The sequence below is a fragment of the Bison bison genome, unplaced genomic scaffold (assembly GCF_000754665.1).
Source record: "Bison bison bison isolate TAMUID 2011002044 unplaced genomic scaffold, Bison_UMD1.0 scf7180017864343, whole genome shotgun sequence".
Taxonomy (NCBI): domain Eukaryota; kingdom Metazoa; phylum Chordata; class Mammalia; order Artiodactyla; family Bovidae; genus Bison; species Bison bison.
In genome coordinates, this window is record NW_011494915.1 from 3,814,413 (window position 1) to 3,836,068 (window position 21,656).

Genomic DNA, 21,656 nt, shown 5'->3' on the forward strand with positions numbered 1-21,656 from the left:
AACAACACATACCTCTTTAGCACGACACCTGGAAAAAGGGAAGTACTAAAAAGAAACATGAGCTCTTCCCGAAAAAAGGAAAAAAAATGTAACGGGTGCATAGAGAATGGAAAAAGTAAGAATTCATTGACTTTTAAGTAGATTTAAGGAAATTGTGAGTAAATTAGAATTAATCAACAACTGTTCTTATTTTGATATTTTTAGAATAATTAATACAGTATAACCAGAATGTTGTTGATCCAAAAATAGCTATAATGTAGCCATAAAACTTCAACTTACTACATGAATTTCAACAACTGATAATATCTGCACATAGAAGAATAGGCTCTCAAAACTTATCCTAGGACTTCCGTTTCGTTGAATACATTGTCCAGTGATAAACAGAAGGCCGACCATATATTAACCTCCTTATCTCATGTCTTTTATCATCATCTTATTAAAGTGGGCATTTTTTACTGTTCTGTTACTTGATATAAGACCAATTATTATTTTATGTAAGAGTATTACACTAATTTTAAATTGGACATTTTGTTAGGATAATTCAACAAAGCTTTCTGTTTTATTAAATGCTTTCTGGGCTTTCCTGCAATAGATTTGTAAATTTTTCATGCTGAAAAGAAAAAAAAAAACATCAGTCTGGACAAAAGTTATTTATCTTGTTGCTTAATGGAGAGAAGGGGAGGAAGGAGTGGGGAGTCAGACAGGGTCAGGACACTTACTGAACACGTGCTGCTGCACAGACAGGTAGGAAGACTTGAGATGGACACTGCTGCAGCGGGGGAGCAAGAAATGTTAGGCCTCATTGCTGCATGTCGGACACTTTCACCCACCCTAAATATGAATGATAAGAAGCTACCTAAATGCATGTCCACTGATGGATCTCAGATGATCAGAAGTACCAGAGAAGAGCCATTGGACCTCTTTGCTTCCTGACTCAGAAGGTGATTTTGACCTGTAAGTGAGGTTCCAGACCAAGAGTGCAGCCTGATGTTTGTTATGTCCTGGAATCTTTACTGGCAGATTTTTACTAGAAGTTGTAGCTAAAGTCTTGGTATCTAAAGCCACCTCGTTCTTTTTACTACCAGCCCTTAATATAGTGCATTTTATTCTGCAGGCCAGAAATAGTAGGTTCTGGTCCTGACTTGGAATTTACTACCCACGTGACCTTGAGCAGATCACTGTACGCTTCTGGGCCTCAGTTTTCTTGTCTGTAAACTAGGGAGTGAATAGTGTATTAGTTTTTGAGGGCTGCTGTTACAAAGTCTGTCAGTCATGCCCCACTCTTTGCAACCCCATAGACTGTAGCCCTCCAGTCTCCTCTGTCCGTGGGACTCTCCAGGCAAGAATACTGGAGTGGGTTGCCATGCCCTTCTCCAGGGGATCTTCCCGACTCAGGGATCGAATCCATGTCTCCTGCATTGCAGGCAGATTCTTTACTGTCTGAGCCACCAGGGAAGCACCATATACTAGGTGACTTAAACAACAGAAGTTTACGGTCTCACATTTCTGGAGATGAGAAGTCCAGAATCAAGGTGCTGGCAGAGTAAGCTTCTGTCATGGACTGTGGAGGAAGGGTCTAGTGTGGCCTCTCTTCTAACGTCTGGTGGCCTCAGGAGTTTTCTGGCTTTGAGACAGTTGTTTCCAGGTCTCTCCACATTGTCTTCCCTTTATGCATGTCTATCTCTGTGGCCAAATTTCTCCTTTGTATAAGGATACTTGTCAGATTGGATTAGGGTTCATCCTAATGACCTAACTTTTTTTTTTTTAATTTTATTTTATTTTTAAACTTTATAATATTGTATTAGTTTTGCCAAACATCGAAATGAATCCGCCACAGGTATACCCATGTTCCCCATCCTGAACCCTCCTCCCACCCCACCTCCCTCTGGGTCGTCCCAGTGCACCAGCCCCAAGCATCCAGTACCGTGCATCAAACCTGGACTGGCGACTCGTTTCATACATGATATTATACAGGTTTCAATGCTATTCTCCCAAATCTCCCCACCCTCTCCCTCTCCCACAGAGTCCATAAGACTGATCTATACATCAGTGTCTCTTTTGCTGTCTCTTACACAGGGTTATTGTTACCATCTTTCTAAATTCCATATATATGTGTTAGTATACTGTATTGGTGTTTTTCTTTCTGGCTTACTTCACTCTGTATAATAGGTTCCAGTTTCATCCATCTCATTAGAACTGATTCAAATGTATTCTTTTTAATGGCTGAGTAATACTCCATTGTGTATATGTACCACAGCTTTCTTATCCATTCATCTGCTGATGTACATCTAGGTTGCTTCCACGTCCTGGCTATTATAAACAGTGCTGCGATGAACATTGGGGTACACGTGTCTCTTTCCCTTCTGGTTTCCTCAGTGTGTATGCCCAGCAGTGGGATTGCTGGATCATAAGGCAGTTCTATTTCCAGTTTTTTAAGGAATCTCCACACTGTTCTCCATAGTGGCTGTACTAGTTTGCATTCCCACCAACAGTGTAAGAGGGTTCCCTTTTCTCCACACCCTCTCCAGCATTTATTGCTTGTAGACTTATGGATTGCAGCCATTCTGACTGGCGTGAAATGGTACCTCATAGTGGTTTTGATTTGCATTTCTCTGACAATGAGTGATGTTGAGCATCTTTTCATGTGTTTGTTAGCCATCTGTACGTCTTCTTTGGAGAAATGTCTATTTAGTTCTTTGGCCCATTGGCCACGCCATGCCCCCTGCCTTGGAAGCACGGAGTCCTAACCACTGGACCGCCAGGGCAATCATGTAATGACCTCATTTTAACTTGACTACTCAGTAAAGACCCTGTATCCAAATAAGGCCACATTCTGATTTATTGGAAATTAAGTCTTCAACATATGAATTTGGGGAACATACAGTTTGACTCATAAGTAGTTAGAAGTCCTAACCCTCGTAATACCTTATGGTTTTGATGTATTTGTAAACAGTCTGTTTATTCTCACTGAAGCCTGTGGAACATCACTTGCATTGTTTTTTCATGTTTTCCTGATTGAGAAGTAAATATGATGATGATAATAACTGATGTATCTATGATGCCTTCCACAGACTAAGCTCTGTTACATAGTTACTAATGCTTATCTGCCCAGAGGAAACAGAGGCACAGATAGCTTAAGTGGTCCAAACTCTGCAGAGCAGGGAACGGAAGGAGGGGGACTCAGAAGCCAGAATGTGTGGTTTCTAACCTCCATGCAGTGCCTCTGTTCGTTTATGTTATAGAAAGTTCGGGAAACCAGCAAGGTAATAGCCTAGCCATTTATAAATGCAGCATTGGCATGCAGGTGACTGAGCCGAGCTCCCCCGAGCACCAGGGGGCGGGGTGCTGGGACCCAAGCACTGGGCCTCCAGCTAGCAGGTGCTGCTCCCTCCACATGTTCTCTGGTCTTGGGCCAGTATACCATCCTCCCACCATCCCCGGGGGGGAAGGCCCTACCCTCTGCCAAGTCTTTCTTTTGCCCCAAGCAGTCATGTGTCTGTCAAATGACTGGCAGCTCTGACAAGTGTGTGGATCAGAATTGAGATTGGGATAAAGGTGGGGGAGTTTCATGGCTCAGTGTTAAGGTGATTTTTATTAAAGAGATATAGGCAGTAAACTGCTGATTCCAGATCATTTACCAGCTTAAAGAAGAGACATTCCTCTATTTTTTCCATTTCTTTCTCTTGCATCTGTGGGAGATTTCCTTTCATACAAGTCAGAAATCACAGCTAATGCTTCATTTTTCTAACAAAGTCAAAAATAATGCTTTGATTTTCTTACCATTACATCAGAAAGATGTAATAAAAATTCCAATTTCCATATCTGCTGTCTGCAAATAGAAAGTTTAAAATAATCACAAAAGATCATATTAATATCCTCTGGATGGTCTACAAGTTTCCTTTGACCACAGTTTATCTTTGCAGTTAATTGGTACATTCTTCTTATTTTGATAAGCTGTGCCAAAATCCCCCCCTCCCCTCACCTCCTAGACTCTGTTAATGCACTGTGTTTCATTATCTTCCTTAGCAGCTCAAAGACAATCCATTCAAGTGGCCCTTTATTAGTGTGAAAGAATCTGCTGCGTGGAATAGCTGAAATGTTTTCTAACTCACACCAATAAAATATCCTGACGTTTAAACCATATTTCCTCTCAATCTATTCTTTTTAGCTGAGTAACCTAGACAACTATCTTTTTTGAAAAACTTTCATCACACCTTGGCATATTCCCTGTATCTGTTTCCTATTTACAGTTTATTGTGAGCCAGAAAAGACTCAATCGTCTTGAATAATTTGAGCCTACCATCCATTTCCATGCAGAACTGTTAATAGAGTGCAGGTGAATGGACGAAGGCAGATAAAATGGAGATTGGGGAACTTTGGCTTCATCTAGAGGCAATTTTCCCCAAAAAAGTATGTTCAAGGAGAAGATACAAGCATTGCCTATAACAGTTGTTTCCTCCAAGGGGGGGGAATAGGCAAAGGTCTCTTCTGGTGTTATCAGTTATATTCTCTTTCTTAGTAGTCTGTTGCAAGAGCTCTGCTATGCCCACAGTGTGGGAACCAGCTTTATCCCAAATGGGGTTAATAAAATAGTTAAACTCCACCCCAGCCATCATCACGTGGGGGCGATTTCCGATTCTGATCCAATGTTAAAACTAAAAAAATAACAATGCCGAAAGAGCCGAAGATGAACAAAACCCGTGTCCCTCTTATTCAGAACAGATTCAAGCCACAGTCAGCCCTTCTGGGTGTCCAGCCTTGCCTGGATCCCCTGGCTCCTGTAGCTGGTCAGGGAAATGAGAGTGATAGCAACGGTTAGTGCGCTCTCCTCAACTGCCTGGAAGTCTAGACAGGAGGTTCGCAGCACACTCCTTCAGTGATTCTTTGATTCATCACACCTTGGTTATTTATTGAGCCTTTAAAAACCAGGTACTAGGCTGGATCCTGAAAGGTCTAGGAAGAAGGTCCAGAAGAGGCCCACACTACCTTACCACTCAGGATCCCAGGAGGACACAGGAGAAGAGATCAATGAGGATTTGTTTGCAAAACTGTGGGTGAGGTTAAGAGAAACCAGAATGAGTTGGTGCAGCTCCCTGGGGCTAGCAGCCATCACTAGCATCCTTTGAGCCTCAAGGAACAGTGGGAGGAAGTGGTTACCTGAGCCCCACAAAGGAAGGACTGCCAGTTAGCACTTGGGCTCTTAGGTAGAGAAACACAGTCAACTTGGAATGATCTGGCTGAGGGGGAGTTGGAATCAATCTCCCCACCTCCCTCACACTTCTTCCAGCCACTCATCTCCTTCCTCTGGCTGAACCCCATAGGTAACCCAGAGTCAAGGACGCTTCTCGATGAAGACAGTATAGTAAGTTTGCTGCTGCCGCTGCTAAGTCGCTTCAGTCATGTCCGACTCTGTGCGACCCCATAGACGGCAGCCCACCAGGCTGTCCCGTCCCTGGGATTCACCGGGCAAGAACACTGGAGTGGGTTGCCATTTCCTTCTCTAAGTAAGTTGTCTACTCCCCTACGTAAGAACAAATTCTGTTCCGAGAGCACTTCTGTAAGCCCTGTTTCTGCTTCCCAGGTGGTGCTGGTGATAAAGAACCTGCTTACTGGGACTTTCCTGGTCAGTGGCTGAGACTCTGCACTCCCAATGCTGGGAGCCCGGGTTCGATCCCTGGTCAGGGAACTAGATCCCACATGCCACATGCCGTAACTAAGACCCAGCACAGCCAAGTAAATGAAAAGAAAAAGAACCCGCCTGCCAGTGCAGGAGAGGTAGACACTCAGCTTCAATCTGTGGACTGGGAAGATGCCCTGGAGGAGGGCGTGGCAACCCACTCCAGTGTTCTTGCCTGGAGAATCCCATGGACAGAGGCGCCTGGTGGGCTATAGTCCGTAGGGTGGCAGAGTCGGACACAACTGAAGTGGCCTAGCACACACCAACAAAGTTGGTCTAGGTACCCAACTAACAGAATCAGCTATATAGTACTGCACTGTAATAGGTTTATAATAGTTTTCACACAAATAATACATGACAGACAAAAAATAAAGAAAACATGTTTAATCTTACAGTATACTCCTTGAAAAGCACAGTGTACAGTGCAGCGACTGGCATCAGGTGAACGAGCAAGAAGAGTTACTGACGGGAAGAGGGAGCGAGGGGGATGGTAGAGCTGGAGGACCATCGGCAGCAGGAGGTGGAGGGCGCGCTGCCGTTTCACTCCCGCCTCGTGTGACTGGACATACGAACACATGTCCGCACGTTTGAAAGTTCGCAACTTGAAGCTCTGTGTGTAGAGAACTTACTGTAAAACTGAGCCTGCTAGGGCTTGACCAGGGAGGAGAAGGGGTAGGTATCCAACCGTCTCTTCTAGTTCCCTTTCTGAAATAAACTGGTAGTGTTAGAGTAATTGGGACAGAAGTAAGAGATTCCTCATGGGAGGTTGGAGTTAGACTCCTTTAGAAACCCTGAGGGAGCGTGACACTCAGCCACCTTAGTGTTGCTCCTTGTAGCGACTGAGAAGTAGTGACAGCAGACTCGGTGATGGATTGATTGACAGTGAAAGCCCAGCTGAACAAACCCTCGGTAACTCACACTGCACTGGTCCCCGTTTAGCAAGAGGCGCTAGTGAGTCTTTTAGTATTCCAAGGCCCTCCTTGCCGTGTGGCAGGATGGGAAAGAAAGAGAAGGGAAGGAAAAGAACATTTATTAAACCTCTGATTGTACTCCAGATCCTGGGCAAGATCATTTATACACTTTTTCCACTTTTAATCTCACAAGGACTTAGTTTGTGTGTGTGATTTTACAAATGAGGAAGCTGAGTCTCTGAGAGGTTGACTAGACAGTCCAGTATCACACCGTCAATTAATGAAAAAGCTGGAAAGGGATTCTCAACCAAATTTGAGAAGCACACCAGACTGGGAGGGAGAGCATACCATGTGGCATTATATGCATAATTTCTCCTCGGACGAGTCTAAGCTTAGCCTTTCTACTCCTTGGAGCCCATGCATTTTAAGCAAGGAGCCTATATGAGGCCAGCCTACAGGGTCAGGAATAACATCAATGTGTGAATCCCAGTGGATGAGGATTCTGGCCAGCTGTTCGTGTGCTGTGCTGTGCTTAGTCACTCAGTTGTGTCTGACTGTTTGTGACCTCATGGACTGTAGCCCGCCAGAATCCTTCGGGATTCTCCATGCAAGAATACTGGAGTGGGTAGCCTTTCCCTTTTCCAGGGGATCTTCCCAACCCAGGGATCGAACCCAGGTCTCCTGCATTGCAGGCAGATTCTTTACCGTCTGAACCACCAGGGAAGCCAAGGAATACTGGAGTGGGTAGCTGATCCCTTTTCCAGGGGATCTTCCCCAACCCAGGAATCAAACTGGGGTCTCCTGGTTGCAGGCGGATTCTTTACCAGCTGAGTTACAAGGAAAGCCCCAGCTATTCAAATTGGAAAATATAAGCTGATTTTCCTAAAAGGGTTTCTTTTGTAGGGTGTGTATATGTGTGTATACTATCCTGAATTTTAATTGTTTGCAACAATTTCACAAACATGTAAAATATCATTGAACCCAAAGCAAATAGCTCCATCACTCTGGTAGTCAGAAACTTCATGTGTCCTGGACTAGCCTTCTCTTTGATGTAAAATCAGTGTGTGCCCAAGGTCCTCTTGAGTGTTTTATTCATACACTAAGTCTGTGAAGTGGCTGCTGTGCTGGGAACCTGTGTTAGGGCTGGGACTGTGAAGATGAACGGCAGACCTTACCTTCTTTGTTCTTAGGCATCGTGAGGAAGATTACTTGGAAATAAACACAAAGCCCTGAGTGTTAAGCCTGAGAAGTGCAGAGGGTTATGAAATATCTCAGAGGTGGAGGGCTGGCATGCATGGAGTCATTTTTGAAGTGAAAACCAAGCTTCTCCAAGGCTATTCTTCCTTCCTTCTGCTTCTCCTTCAGGTGCCTCAGGGCGCCTCTCCTTCTGCCTCATCCAGAGGAACATACAGCCCTTTGAAAACTCTCACCTTCCAAAGAAACATCTTCAGCCACAATTGCATCCTCGCTAAGTCCCATTCGACCACCAGGGGCAGCCGTGGATGGAAACTGCAGCCTCATCTCTTCTCTTCCCTACTGTTCAGCTAATTCATTTTAAGCTGCCTTTTTTTTTTTTTTTTTAAGTTTAGGGGAACAAATGTTTCATTGTACATTCAATTCTCAGGATATGCCACATGCATGAATCAAACTTTTAATCATCTGCTTGAAGGGCTTTGGAGATGGGTAGAGTTCGTGACTGGGGAGACCTAGCTTTTGTGACCATCGCCTTCACGTTGGGAGCAGACGGGCCCGGGGCAGGTGGACTTCCTGGCACAGGGAGGCACACCCAACGGTAGCTTCAGCCTTTCTTCGAGGTGACCCAGAGACGAAGTGAGCAGAGAAAGCCCTTTCAATGAAGTATTTTTGAATCTTCGGAGGAGGGAGCTCCGAGGGAAGAGATGCTGAATATATGTGTGGTTTTTTTTTTTTATAAGAAGCAGCTTTTACCTCTTCTTTTTCTGTATAACATCCTGCAGTGCTTAGAGAGGGGAGGACATTTGCTGAGAACATTCTTAAAATAGAGGCATGGAAACCAATCTGTCAGGTAGAAGTGTGCAGGCGGCGAAACCCTGGTTACCGTGGCACCAAGCTGGGATGTGAAGTATCTTGTCCCACCAGACTGATCCCGGCTGCGGGGGAGGGGTGGGCATCAGAGGGTCATGGGAGGGGCTGAGTGACCATGCCCACATGGCCCTAAGCCTAGTACGAGAATCCGTGAGCCTCGTTCTTCCTTGACCAATGCTACCTCTTTGGTTCCAGGCATCTGGAAGACAACCAGGTCAGCGTCATCGAGAGAGGTGCCTTCCAGGATCTGAAGCAGCTGGAGCGATTGTAAGTACACACAGCCCCCTTTCTTGAAAAGCCTTATTTGTTTGTAAATTGGCTTCATTGTGGCCTCTCTAAGGAAAAAAAAAAAAAAGAAGCTCCAATGTTTAATAAAATGTTTGCTATTATATTTAGAGCATATTGGATGCCTGTTAAAGAGACACTGAGATCCACTTAATCTTTTTTTTCTTTAAAAGATGCTAGAATTGGCATCTGGAGCTTGTTTTTCTGCCTCCCGGCCTTGAGCTGTCTCTGGGTAGCTGTGCGTGGGGCTGGTTCCTGCCCAGGCCTCAGCCTTCCCTCTAGTGGGTGAAGAAGTTTGTTGAATATATGTGTGGGATAACCACAGTTGGTTATCCCTGCCGTGGAGACCAGCATCAGACGCTCCCTGTTCCTGTGCAGGGGGGCAGGCTCCCTCCTCAGGCCCTGTCTTTCAGGCCTCTCTGTCCCACTAACCTGGGAGAAGACGGACAGGCGGGGTGGGCCTGCGCCTCCTCTGAGGGAGCATCAGCCCATGTCAGGAAGCCCCCATACTTCCAGGAGAGATTGTGTTGCCAGTGGTTTAAAAATAGCCCACTGTTCTGACTCTGTCAGAGGGAGAGAATGAAAGGGAGTGGAGATGGGAGATGGATGGAGCCTCCATTTGTTCTGTTAATGCTTTTGCAGAAAACTCTTGGGTCACCATGATGAGGAGTCTCCTCAGATAGTTGAGTGGGCAGCCTCACCTTTCCTTGGTTAATCACATCTGGCAGCTCATAGCATCTGGATATTTGCTTTGTGCCGTTGGAGAGGGGATTGTCCCCAAGAGCACTCAGTCGCGCTGGTGGGCGGCTCTTTCTACGCTTCCTTCTGTATCCCAGTTGACCTGATATTTCAGCCTCCTTCATTCAGGGGGCGAGGCTGTAGCAGCTCACTGCTCCTCCAACTTACCTGGAAGGATGTTCCCAATTTACCTGTCTTGTCTCTAGCGATGGGCCTGCCAACAACTGGTTAGCTTTGTGATTTGCCTTCTTTTCCCTTGGAGTCATTCTATGTGGGGTGACCTGAGAAAGGGAAGGGACATTACCCAGCAAAATCCTTACTCCCCACTCTGTGGTATGAACTGTCTCATTCATTGTTTTCCTTCCAGGTCAAAGGTCAACATATGTTCCACTGTTGTTGGTTTGAAAATAGGACATTAATTTCTTACAAGGGAAAATAGATTAAAAAAAAAAAAAGAATGTTGGCACTGTTTATACCTTTGACAGTGACAGTGTTAGTCGCTCAGTTGTGTCCAACTCTTTGTGACCCCACGGACTGTAGCTCACCACCTCTTCTGTCCATGGAATTCTCCTGGCAAGAATACTGGAGTGAGTTGCCATTCCCTTCTCCAGGGCATCTTCCTGACCCAGGGATCAAATGCAGGTCTCCTGCATTCCAGACAAATTCTCTACTGTCGTAGCCACCAGGGCTTCATTTCTTAAAACTTTAACTCTTCTCCTTATTTAGACCAAGGAAAAAAATAAAATATTTGTTGAACTTGCTTCCTTTGTATGAAGTACTCAACGTTTATACGGATGAATAAATACAAAATCCTTTGTCATGAGGCCACTTCTTGCTTATTCTTCTGATTAGAAGTGTAAATAAATTCCCAATTCATTAATTTCATGGTTGCTGGGAAGGAACTAATAGAGTACTTTGGACACGCTGGGAATTGGGCCAGTACATTACATACTATCTGTTATTGTATCCCCACAAAATTCCTGTGAGGTGTGATTACCCTCATTGTGTAGATGAAGAAACAGAGGCTGAGGGCGATGAAGCCAAAGGATTGCGAGAGGGAGCCAAGATTCAAAGCCACATCTGTCTGACATCAAAGCCCACCTCCTTTCATATTTCTGTGCTGCAGACATGAGATGAAGTGTGATCTTTAGCAATGGCCCTGCAAACAGCCTCTCACATACCCACTGAACTCTGGGGAATATCGGTGGAAGAGTCTAGAAAAAGGCACTTTTCTTTGGCTTGGTGAGTATGGCTGAAATATCTTGCATGTCTGGGGGACTAAGAGGATTCCAGTTGTAGGGTAAGCCTGGCTGTTTCTCTCCTCTGCTGTATTAGGAAGGTCATCTAGCTGTTGTACTAGATAAACACTCAAATTTCACAGCTTTACAGGGTGGAAGTTTACTTCTCATTCATAGCAAACCCAGCGTGGGCATTCCTGGTTGCTGGGCTTTGCTCCTCCAAGGGGAGACTTCGAGACAAGGACTCCTTCTGCTTCTCCACTCTGCCATTTCTAAATCTTGGCTTCTGAGGTACCATTATTTGTCTGCATCAAGCCACTGGACGGGAAAACAGTAGGGAGGACTGCGAGTGGGAGGTTTACATGGGAAAGAACTGGAAAGACTACATATTACTTCTGCTGTTAGATGCCTTGGGTTGAAACTCAGCCACATGGCCACAGGGGAGGCTGAGAAAACTGTTGAGCTATACGTGCTGTAAGTAGGAGAAACAGGCTTAGCGAACAGCAGATCATCTCTGACTTCTGTTGCAAGTGAGTGGAAAAACACTTGGTCAAGGGGAAGAGTGGAAGTAGAGGCAGCTGGACTAGTATGCACAGCTGGACAGGCTCCCTCACTGAAGGCCTTTCAGCATCGGGGTGTGTGTGTGTGTGTGTGTGTGTGAGAAAGAGAGAGAGAGAGAGAGAGAGATGGCTAGTGCGTCTTGACTAGTGATGATCGGGTTTGGGATGTCCAGTCTGCCCCCAGTGTATTTGCTGTTAATAACGGAAGAGGCAGATGGCTGCTTGTGCCATCGCATCCCTAGTCTTTGAAAGGAAGTGAAAGTCAAGTGTTCGTTGCTCAGTCATGTCCGACTCTTTGTGACCTAATGGGCTGTAGCCCACCAGGCTCTTCTGGTGTCCGTGGGATTTTCCTGCAAGAATACTTGGAATCCACTGAAGTGGATTTCCATTCCCTTCTCCAGGGGATCTTCCCAACTGCTGGCTTAATTTACCTCTGTCTCTGTATTTCATAGTAGAATAATCTTTATGGATCATACTCTAAAAAGGAGGCTGAAAATTGTAACATTTTTGTAATGTTTATTTTCATTTGAGATGGTCATTATTGGTGTAATCTCTTTCAGGGATTATGGGGAAAAGGGAGAGGATTCTATCCTTCAGGTCTCTGCGGAGAGGAATTCTCTCTTTCTCCATGAAAAGACCCTTGCCCAGATTCAGTGAGGTGCTCCTTCCCTCATGACTACACATGTTGGCCCGTATCATAGCCTTTTATGCCATATTTCAATTTCTTATTTGCCTGATCGTCTATCCCCAGAACTATGAGTATGTTGAATGAGGAATTGCATTCCATCTAACTGTTACTCTCAAAGCCTTGTGCAAAGCATGATACTAATAGTAAACACTTGTAGTGCTTACTCATCAAATACAGTGGTTTTGAACTGGGACCAGTTTTTCCTGCCAGAGGACCCCTGGCGATGTCTGGAGACGTCCTTCCTTATTACAACTGCAGGATGCTGACAACATATAATGACTAGAAGTCAGGAGTTCTGCTGAACAACCTACAATGTATAGAACAGCTCCCAGAACAAAGAATTACCCAGCCCAAAATGTTGTTACTGCTGAGGTTAAGAATCTCTCTTCTTTCCCTGTTATGCATCAGATGCCATTTTAGTAATGATATAGGCCATCTCATTGAATCCATATAACATTATGAGGTTAGAATGATCACATTCCTGATGTGAAAAAATATAAAATTCAAAGCATTGACTAAATATGCTTATTCTAAATCTAATAGCTAGAGCTTGCTTCTGATTTTGAGGAAGTATACAGGATAGGGGAGCAAGTTTTTAAATAAACCCAGGAGAAAACAAGTAAATCCTGTGAACATTCTACAAGATAACTGCCCTGATCTGTTCAAAAAGTCAGTGTTATGAAGGAGATAGGATTTGACTGTTCTACGTTAGAAGAAGCTTAGGGTAGAAAAAGTAGTACAAAAATTGGGAAGGTCAATGGAGTTTAAGTGTTTGAAGATCTTTGAATTATGCAGAAAGTGATAGTGGTGCTGATGTTTATTGCTTTATTAAATGAAGGATGCATATTATAATCTGTAAGATAGCTATTAAAAAGGATAGTTAAAAAAATATAACTTAGTAGGGGGAGAAATGATACCAAAAAATGTGGCTAATTCAAATAAGGGATAAAGGGAAAGAAAAAGGGACACAGAATAAAATGAGACAAAGAAAACAAATATTAAGATGATGTATTTAAATACAAATATATCATGATTATTTTGTATGACAATGATTAATACTTTAAAAGACACAGATTGTCAGGATGGATTAAAAGAAAACAATAATTATGTGATTCTTCTAAAAGAGGAACATTAGGCAAAAAGAGAGAGAAAAGTGAAAGTGAAAGGATAGACAATGACCCTGTGAGGACACTAACCAGTAGAAGGCTGAGGTGGCTAAGTTAACACAGATGAAATGAACTTCACAACAAGAAACATGAATGGAGGTAAAGAGGGATGTTTCATAATGATAAAGGAGTGAATCAATCAGGAAGGCGCAGCAGACCTGCACTGGACATACTGTTACATGTAGTATGCATGTGTGTGAGTGGTTGTCACTCTCTAAGTTGTGTTCCACTTCTTTGCGACCCCGTAAACTATATAGCAAGCTGGACTTCCCTGTCCTTTACTATCTCCAGGAGTTTGCTCAACCTCATGTCCAGTGAGTCAGTGAGGCCATCTAACCACCTCATCATCTGTCACCTTGTTCTCCTCTTGCTGTCAGTCTTTCCCAGCATCAGGATCTTTCCCAATCGGTCGGCTCTTTGCATCAGGTGGCCAAAGTGTTGCAGGTCCAGCATCAGTCCTTCCAATGAATATTCAGGACTGATTTCCTTTAGGATGGAATGGTTTGATCTTGCTGTCCAAGAGACTCTTAAGAGTCTTCTCCAGCACCACAGTTCGAAAGCATCCATTCTTTGGTGTTCAGCCTTCTTTGTGGTCTAACTCTCACATCCATACCTGACTACTAGAAAAGCCATAGCTTTGACTATATAGACCTTGGTAGGTAAAGTGATGTCTCTGCTTTTTAATATGCTGTCTAGGTTGGTCCGAAGAAGGTAATGGCAACCCACTCCAGTACTCTTGCCTAGAAAATCCCATGGATGGAGGAGCCTGGTAGGTTGCAGTCCATAGGGTCCTGAAGAGTCGGACACGACTGAGTGACTTCACTTTCACTTTTCACTTTCATGCATTAGAGAAGGAAATGGCAACCCACTCCAGTGTTCTTGCCTGCAGAATCCCAGGGACGGCAGAGTCTGGTGGGCTGCCATCAATGGGGTCGCACAGAGTCGGACATGATTGAAGCGATTTAGCAGCAGCAGCAGCAGGCTGGTCATAACTTTTCTTTCAAGGAGCAAGCGTCTTTTAATTTTGTGACTGCAGTCACCATCCACAGTGATTTTGGAGCCCAGGAAAATAACATCTGTCACTGTTTCCACTTTTTCTCCCATCTATTTGCCATGAAGTGATGGGACTGCATGCCATGATCTTAGTTTTATAAATGTTGAGTTTTAAGCCAAATTTTTCACTCTCCTCTTTCACCTTCATCAAGAGGCTCTTTAGTTTCTCTTTGCTTTCTGCCTTGTCTGAGGTTGTTGATATTTCTCCTGGCAATCTTGATTCTAGCTGTGCTTCATCCAGCCCGGCATTTCGCATAATGTACTCTGCATATAAGTTAAATAAGCAGGGTGACAATATACAGCCTTGATGTACTCTTTTCCCAGTTTTGAACCAGTCTGTTGTTCCATATATGCTAAGTGCTAAGTTGCTTCAGTCGTGTCCAACTCTGTGCGACCCCGTAGACGGCAGCCCACCAGGCTCCCCCGTCCCTGGGATTCTCCAGGCAAGAACACTGGAGTGGGTTGCCATTTCCTTCTCCAATGCATGAAGTGAAAAGTGAAAGTGAAGTCATGTCCGACTCTTCGAGACTCCATGGACTGCAGCCTACCAGGTTCCTCCATCCATGGATTTTCCAGGCAAGAGTACTGGAGTGGGGTGCCACTGCCTTCTCCTGTTCCATGTATAGTGTATATTAAATCCATATTCTGAAAATACAGAAAACAAATATTGACAAAACTAAATGGATAAAGAGACAAGTTTCTAATCATTTAAGATAAGGTCCTTTAATTGATGAACAGGCAGAGAAAATTGTTAGTAACAGTATAGAATATTTTAATGACAAGGTTTACAAACCTGACCTACTTGAAACAAAGAGAACAATGCAACCAGGAAGTGTAGAATAACCATTTATTCAGGTTCGTGTAGAACTTTTATGAAATACTGGTCTGGAAAGCAGATCTCAACAATTATCAAAGTATAAAATCATAAGGAGCATTTTCTCTGACCACAGTAGAAATACAGAAATCAACAACAAAAAAAAACAGTAAGTAGAAATTTTCAAAATATTTAGAAACTGAATGATATTCCTGTAAATAATCTGTGAGTCAAAAAACATTTCGATGGACATTGGAAGATATATTTTTTAGAATGTTAATAAACATCCAGTATATCACAAAGTATGGATTGCAGCCAAAGTCATGCCTAGAGGAAAATGTATAGCCTTTAAGTATATTATCTGATTTATGTATAGTACCCATTTAAAATGAAGTAAGATTAAAATCTTTATTAAAATACCTTTATTAAGATGTAAGGAGCATCTCCCTTTCCCTGTGGTAAAGAATCTGCCTGCCAATGCAGGATGCAGAGAGACACAGGTTTGATCCCTGGGTTGGGAAGATGCCCTGGAATAGGAAATGGCAAACCACTCCAGTATTCTTGCCTAGAAAATTCCATGGACGGAGAAGCCTGGTGGGCCACAGTCCACGGGGTCACAAGGAGTCGGACATGACTGAGTGCTGTGAGCACACAAGGAGCTGGAGAAAGCAGAAGGGAGAAAATGAGCGATAGCAGAGGCGTGTGGCGCAGGGGCGTGTGACGCAGGGGCGTGAGACGCAGGGGCGTGTGGCGCAGGGGCGTGGGACGCAGGGGCGTGGGACGCAGGGGCGTGTGGCGCAGGGGCGAGTGGTGCAGAAAGCCTTAAAAAGCAGCCTTTCATTCCTGAAAAAATGATAAAAACCAACAAGGCTTATTAGAAAGCAAAACAGAAGGAAGACTAAATTACTGATATGCAGGATAAAATGAGGGACATGAGTACAGATTTTCAAAGATTAAAATGATAGAGCAAATTTTGAAGAACTTTATTTCAAGGATTTTAGAGATTAAATGAAATTAAAAACTAAAACAAGAAGTAGAAAATATACATAACCCTACCACAAGGAGATCCAACCAGTCCATTCTAAAGGAGATCAGCCCTGGGTATTCTTTGGAAGGACTGATGCTGAAGCTGAAACTCCAGTACTTTGGCCACCTCATGAGAAGAGTTGCCTCATTGGAAAAGACTCTGATGCTGGGAGGGATTGGGGGCAGAAGGAGAAGGGGACGACAGAGGATGAGATGGCTAGATGGCATCACCGACTCGAAGGACGAGAGTCTGAGTGAACTCCGGGAGTTGGTGATGGACAGGGAGGCCTGGCGTGCTGTGATTCATGGGGTCTCAAAGACTCAGACATGACTGACCGACTGAACTGAATTGGACTAAAAATCTAATTAAACCTTTAATTTAAATTAAATGAAATAAGCCTTTAATTTAATCTAAGTATTTCCCTAAGAACTGTCTAAGCTCAAGTAAATTGTACCAAAGTTTTAAGAAATAAATAGTATCAATTTAACATAAACCCATTTTATAAAGAAAATCAACTTTAGTCATTTGGAGAGCATAACCTTTATAGCAAAACCCAACAAAGCATTTCAAGAGAAAATATAAAAGTATGGATTGCATACAGCATATTTCATGAGTATTTATCTGAATTTCCTAACAAAATATTAGTGAAATGAATTTGGCAATACCCAAAAAGGATATATTATAGCCAAGTTTGGCTTATTCAAGGAAGGCAAGGTTAGTTAAACATTTGAACATTCCTCCCTTCAAAACATGCTGAACAACTAGGATAACAAAAGCAAAGACACACAGACAACATCTACAATAAAACTTGTTGACAGAATATCCCAGTAAACACCCACCTCCCTAGGTGTGTGTTTCAGTACCCAATACTGTTGTGTTGTCTCAGCTGTGTGGGAGAAAGTAGAAAGAAGAACTTGAGAACAGGAGATTCCTAAAATTACCAATACATACTCCCTGGAAAACACAGTGATCAAACTAAGTTCAGTTCAGTTCAGTCGCTCAATCGTGTCTGACTCTTTGTGACCCCATGGACTGCAGCACGCCAGGCCTCCCTGTCCATCACCAACTCCTGGAGTTTACTCAAACTCAAGTCCATTGAGTTGGTGATGCCATCCAACCATCTCATCCTCTGTCGTTCCCTTCTCCTCTCACCTACAATCTTTCCCATCATCAGGGTCTTTTCAAATAAGTCAGGGTCTTTTCCAAGGAGTCAGTTCTTTGCATCAGGTGGCCAAAGTATTGGAGTTTCCAGCTTCAACATCAGTCCTTCCAATGAACAGTCAGGACTGATTTCCTTTAGGATGGACTGGTTGGATCTCCTTGCAGTCCAAGGCACTCTCAAGAGTTTTCTCCAACACCAGAGTTCAAAAGCATCAATCCTTCGGCACTCAGCTTTCTTTATAGTCCAAATCTCACATCCATACATGACTACTGGAAAAACCATAGCCTTGACTAGATGGACCTTTGTTGACAAAGTAATGTCTCTGCTATTTAATACGCTGTCTAGGTTGGTCATAACTTTCCTTCCAAGGAGTAAGTGTCTTTTAATTGCATGGCTGCAGTCACCATCTAGTGATTTTGGAGCCCCCAGAAATAAAGTCTGCCACTGTTTCCACTGTTTCCCCATCTATTTTCCATGAAATGATGGGACCAGATGCCATGATCTTTGTTTTCTAAATGTTGAGCTTTAAGCCAACTTTTTCACTCTCCTCTTTCGCTTTCATCAAGAGGCTCTTTAGTTCTTCTTCACTTTCTGCCGTAAGGGTGGTGTCATCTGCATATCTGAGGTTATTGATACTTCTCCCAGCAATCTTGATTCCAGCTTGTGCTTCCTCCAGTCCAGCATTTCTCATGATGTACTCTGCATAGAAGTTGAATAAGCAGGGTGACAATATACAGCCTTGACGTAGTACTTTTGCTATTTGGAAACAGTCCATTGTTCCATGTCCAGTTCTAACTGTTGCTTCCTGACCTGCATACAGATTTCTCAAGAGGCAGGTCAGGTGGTCTTACCAGACCCATCTCTATAAGAATTTTCGACAGTGTGTTGTGATCCACACAGTCAAAGGCTTTGGCATAGTCAATAAAGCAGAAATAGATGTTTTTCTGGAACTCTCTTGCTTTTTCCATGATCCAGCAGATGTTGGCAATTTGATCTCTGGTTCCTCTGTCTTTTCTTTAACCAGCTTGAACATCTGGAAGTTCACAGTTCATGTATTGTTGAAGCCTGGCTTGGAGAATTTTCAGCATTACTTTACTAGCGTGTGAGATGAGTGCAATTGTGTGGTAGTTTGAACATTCTTTGGCATTGCCTTTCTTAGGGATTGGAATGAAAACTGACCTTTTCCAGATCAAACTGAGAAAAGTTGCCAATTTAGAAGGAAGTTTGATTAAATCCAATTCATGATAAGTACAAAGGAATCACGATGTGATAATGACTGATAGTACTTGGAGTATTCTGGGTCCTAAAAACTCTTCAAACTAATAAAAACAAGGCTGTTTTCCAAAGAAGGGCCTTACGTTGATAAGAAACTTTCGGGAGTAGTCAGTCAGAACAGGAGCAATAGCAGAGATGAAGAGAGACTTTTGTGATGAACGTGTTAGAAATCACCAGAAGGGGCAGATCTTAGAAAATATAAGGCCATGTTTTTCATTAGTTTAACAAAACAAAAACAAACAAAAACAAAAAACACATACACACAAAACAAACAAACAAAAAACAGCAACCAAAAAAACCCAAAATGAACTCTCTAGACTCTTAAAGCTAAAAAGCTATCACTTCCCACCCCTCCCTCATAAAACTACAGGGAACTTCTTTCATGTAAGAAGTATGCAACCAAGAGGATTATGATTGAAGCTCATACAAAAATTTTTATAAGAAAAATGAAGAATAAGAAACATAATAATCTCTTTAGAAACAGTGAAAACATGCGAGAAAGAGGTACCCACAAAACAGATGAAAACTATAATAGGAAATAGTTCAAAACTAGCTACACAAATTTAAGATCTTATAAACTGTAAAAGAACAACATAAATCTGAACTTTTAAAACTTAGATGATTAGAGTAGGATTTGAAAAGAAGGGCAATGAACTCAAGAAACGATTTAGAAATAAAATAAGTCATTTCAAAGTAAATACTGCCAGTACTGAAGAAGAACAAACTTAGAAGAATTACACTATCCAATTTCAAGAGTTACTATAAAGCTTCACTAATCAAGACAGCGTGGTACTTGTGAAATATGAGATGTATAAATTAATGGAACAGAATACATAGCCCAGAAGTAGACCCATTCAAAAATAGATGATTTTTGACAAAGGTGCAAAGACAGGAGGAAAAAATAGTCTTTTCAACAAATGGTGCTGGGACAATTCGATGTTGATATGCAGAAAACAGAACATAGACAGAAACCTTATATCTTACGCAACATTAATTCAAAATGGATCAGAGACCTAAATGTAGAATCATATAACTTCTAGAAGAAGACACGAGAGAAAATATCTACATGACTTGGGTTTGAGGATGAATTTTTCAATATGATACATGTAAGAAAAAGATTGATCAGTTGAACATTTTTAAAATTAAAAACTTCTGCTCTGAGAAAGAATTATTACAAAAATGAAGAGATGAATCACAGACTGGGAGAAAATTTTTGCAAAGCATGTATCTAATAAAGGACTTGTATACAGAATATAAAGAGCTTCCCTGGTGGCTAAGTGGTCGAAATTCTGCCTGCCAATGCAACAGCCACAGGATCTCCTGTGGGTTTGATCCCTGGGTTAGGAAGATCCTCTGAGGAGGACATGGCAACCCACTCCAATATTATTGCCTGGAGAATTCCATGGACAGAGGAGCCTGGTAGGCTACAGTCCATTGGGTACCAAAGAGTTGGATATGACTTAGCAATTAAACAACAACAACAACAACATACAGAATATACAAAGAACTTTCAAAACTCAGCAGTAAGAAAACACACTCCTACCCACCAACAAGAAAGATTGAGCAAAAGATTTGAAGAGCCACTATACCAAAGGTATGCAGATGGAAAATAAGCAGTAAAAACATCCTGAACATTCATTTTTCATTGGGGTAATGCAAATTAGACAATAAGGTACCATTGCACACCTACTAGAATGGCCACAATACTGAAAACTGACACTACTGATTAGTGCACAAGAGACTCTTGTGTATTACTGGTGGTAAAGCAGAATGGTACAGTCACTTTGGAGGACAGATTAACAGTTTCTTAAAAAGTTAAACACAACTGTATCTTGCAGTCTGTATCAGTGGTTGCTAGGGGCTTAAGGAGAGGGTGGAGGGTCGAATAGGTGAAGCATGGGAGAGTGGAGGCTGCGGATGGGGAAACTATGCTGTGTGATCCTGAGATGGTGGATGCACGACACAGGCATTGATCAAAACCCATAGAATTTGAGAGCACAGAGAGTGAACCATGGGACTTCCCTGGTGGTCCAGTGGCTAAGACTTCTTTTCCCAATGCAGGGGGCCTGGGTTCAATCCCTAGTCAGGGAACTAGATTCCACATGCTGCAACTAAGAGTTGCCATGCTGTAATTAAAGTTCTTACGTGCTACGATGAAGATCGAAGATCCCGCATACCACGTCACAACTAAGACCCAGCAGAGCCAAATAAATGTAAACAAATGAGTGAACCTTAATGCGTGCAAATTAAAAATATCACTTAGGAAACTGGAGGATCCCATGGTAGGGTGCACACTGTGATGAACGTGTAAATCAACATCACTGAATGTGATGGGGGAGAAGGTGCTGACACAAATAGATTTTCCTCAGTTTATTGTGATCTACACAAAGGCTTTCGCATAGTCAATGAAGCAGAAGTACACTTTTCTTTTTTTAATTCCCTTACTTTTTCTATGATCCAACAGATGTTGGCAATTTGATCTGTAGTTCCTCTGCCTTTTCTAAGGACCAGTCAATCCTAAAAGAAATAAATCCTGAATATTCACTGGAAGGACTATTGCTGAAGCTCCAGTATTTTGGCCACCTGATGGGAAGAGCTGACTCACTGGAAAATACTCTGATGCTGGGAAAGATTGAAGGCAGGAAAAGGGGGCAACAGAAGATGAGATGGTTGAATGGCCTCACTGACTCAATGGACATGAGTTTGAACAAACTCTGGAAGACAGAGAAGGACAGGGAAGCCTGGTGCACTGCAGTTCATGGGCTCACAAAGAGTGGGACATGGCTTAGCACTGAACAACAGCACGTAGATTTGAAATGAGTGGACTCTGTGAGACTACAGTAAAAAGAAAAAAAAAAATAGCACACAAGAACTGTACCCTAGTCAACAGAGTTATTTCCCACAGGTGTATGGGTGAACAATTCTGGAATCATTACAAAAAATGTGTTGACTTTAAAAATGCATAATGTGAGAGTCATGAGTTAAGTTTTATTTGGGG

General features: G+C 42.8%; 1 protein-coding gene across 1 annotated transcript in view; it reads left to right on the forward strand.

The window, feature by feature from the left end:
* Positions 1 to 21,656, forward strand: part of SLIT3 (slit homolog 3 (Drosophila)) — a 928,626-nt gene that overhangs the window by 268,337 nt on the left and 638,633 nt on the right. The window contains exon 4 of the mRNA XM_010854582.1: positions 8,848 to 8,919. Coding sequence (XP_010852884.1) covers positions 8,848 to 8,919 — 72 coding nt within the window. The remainder of the gene's footprint in view (positions 1 to 8,847; positions 8,920 to 21,656) is intronic.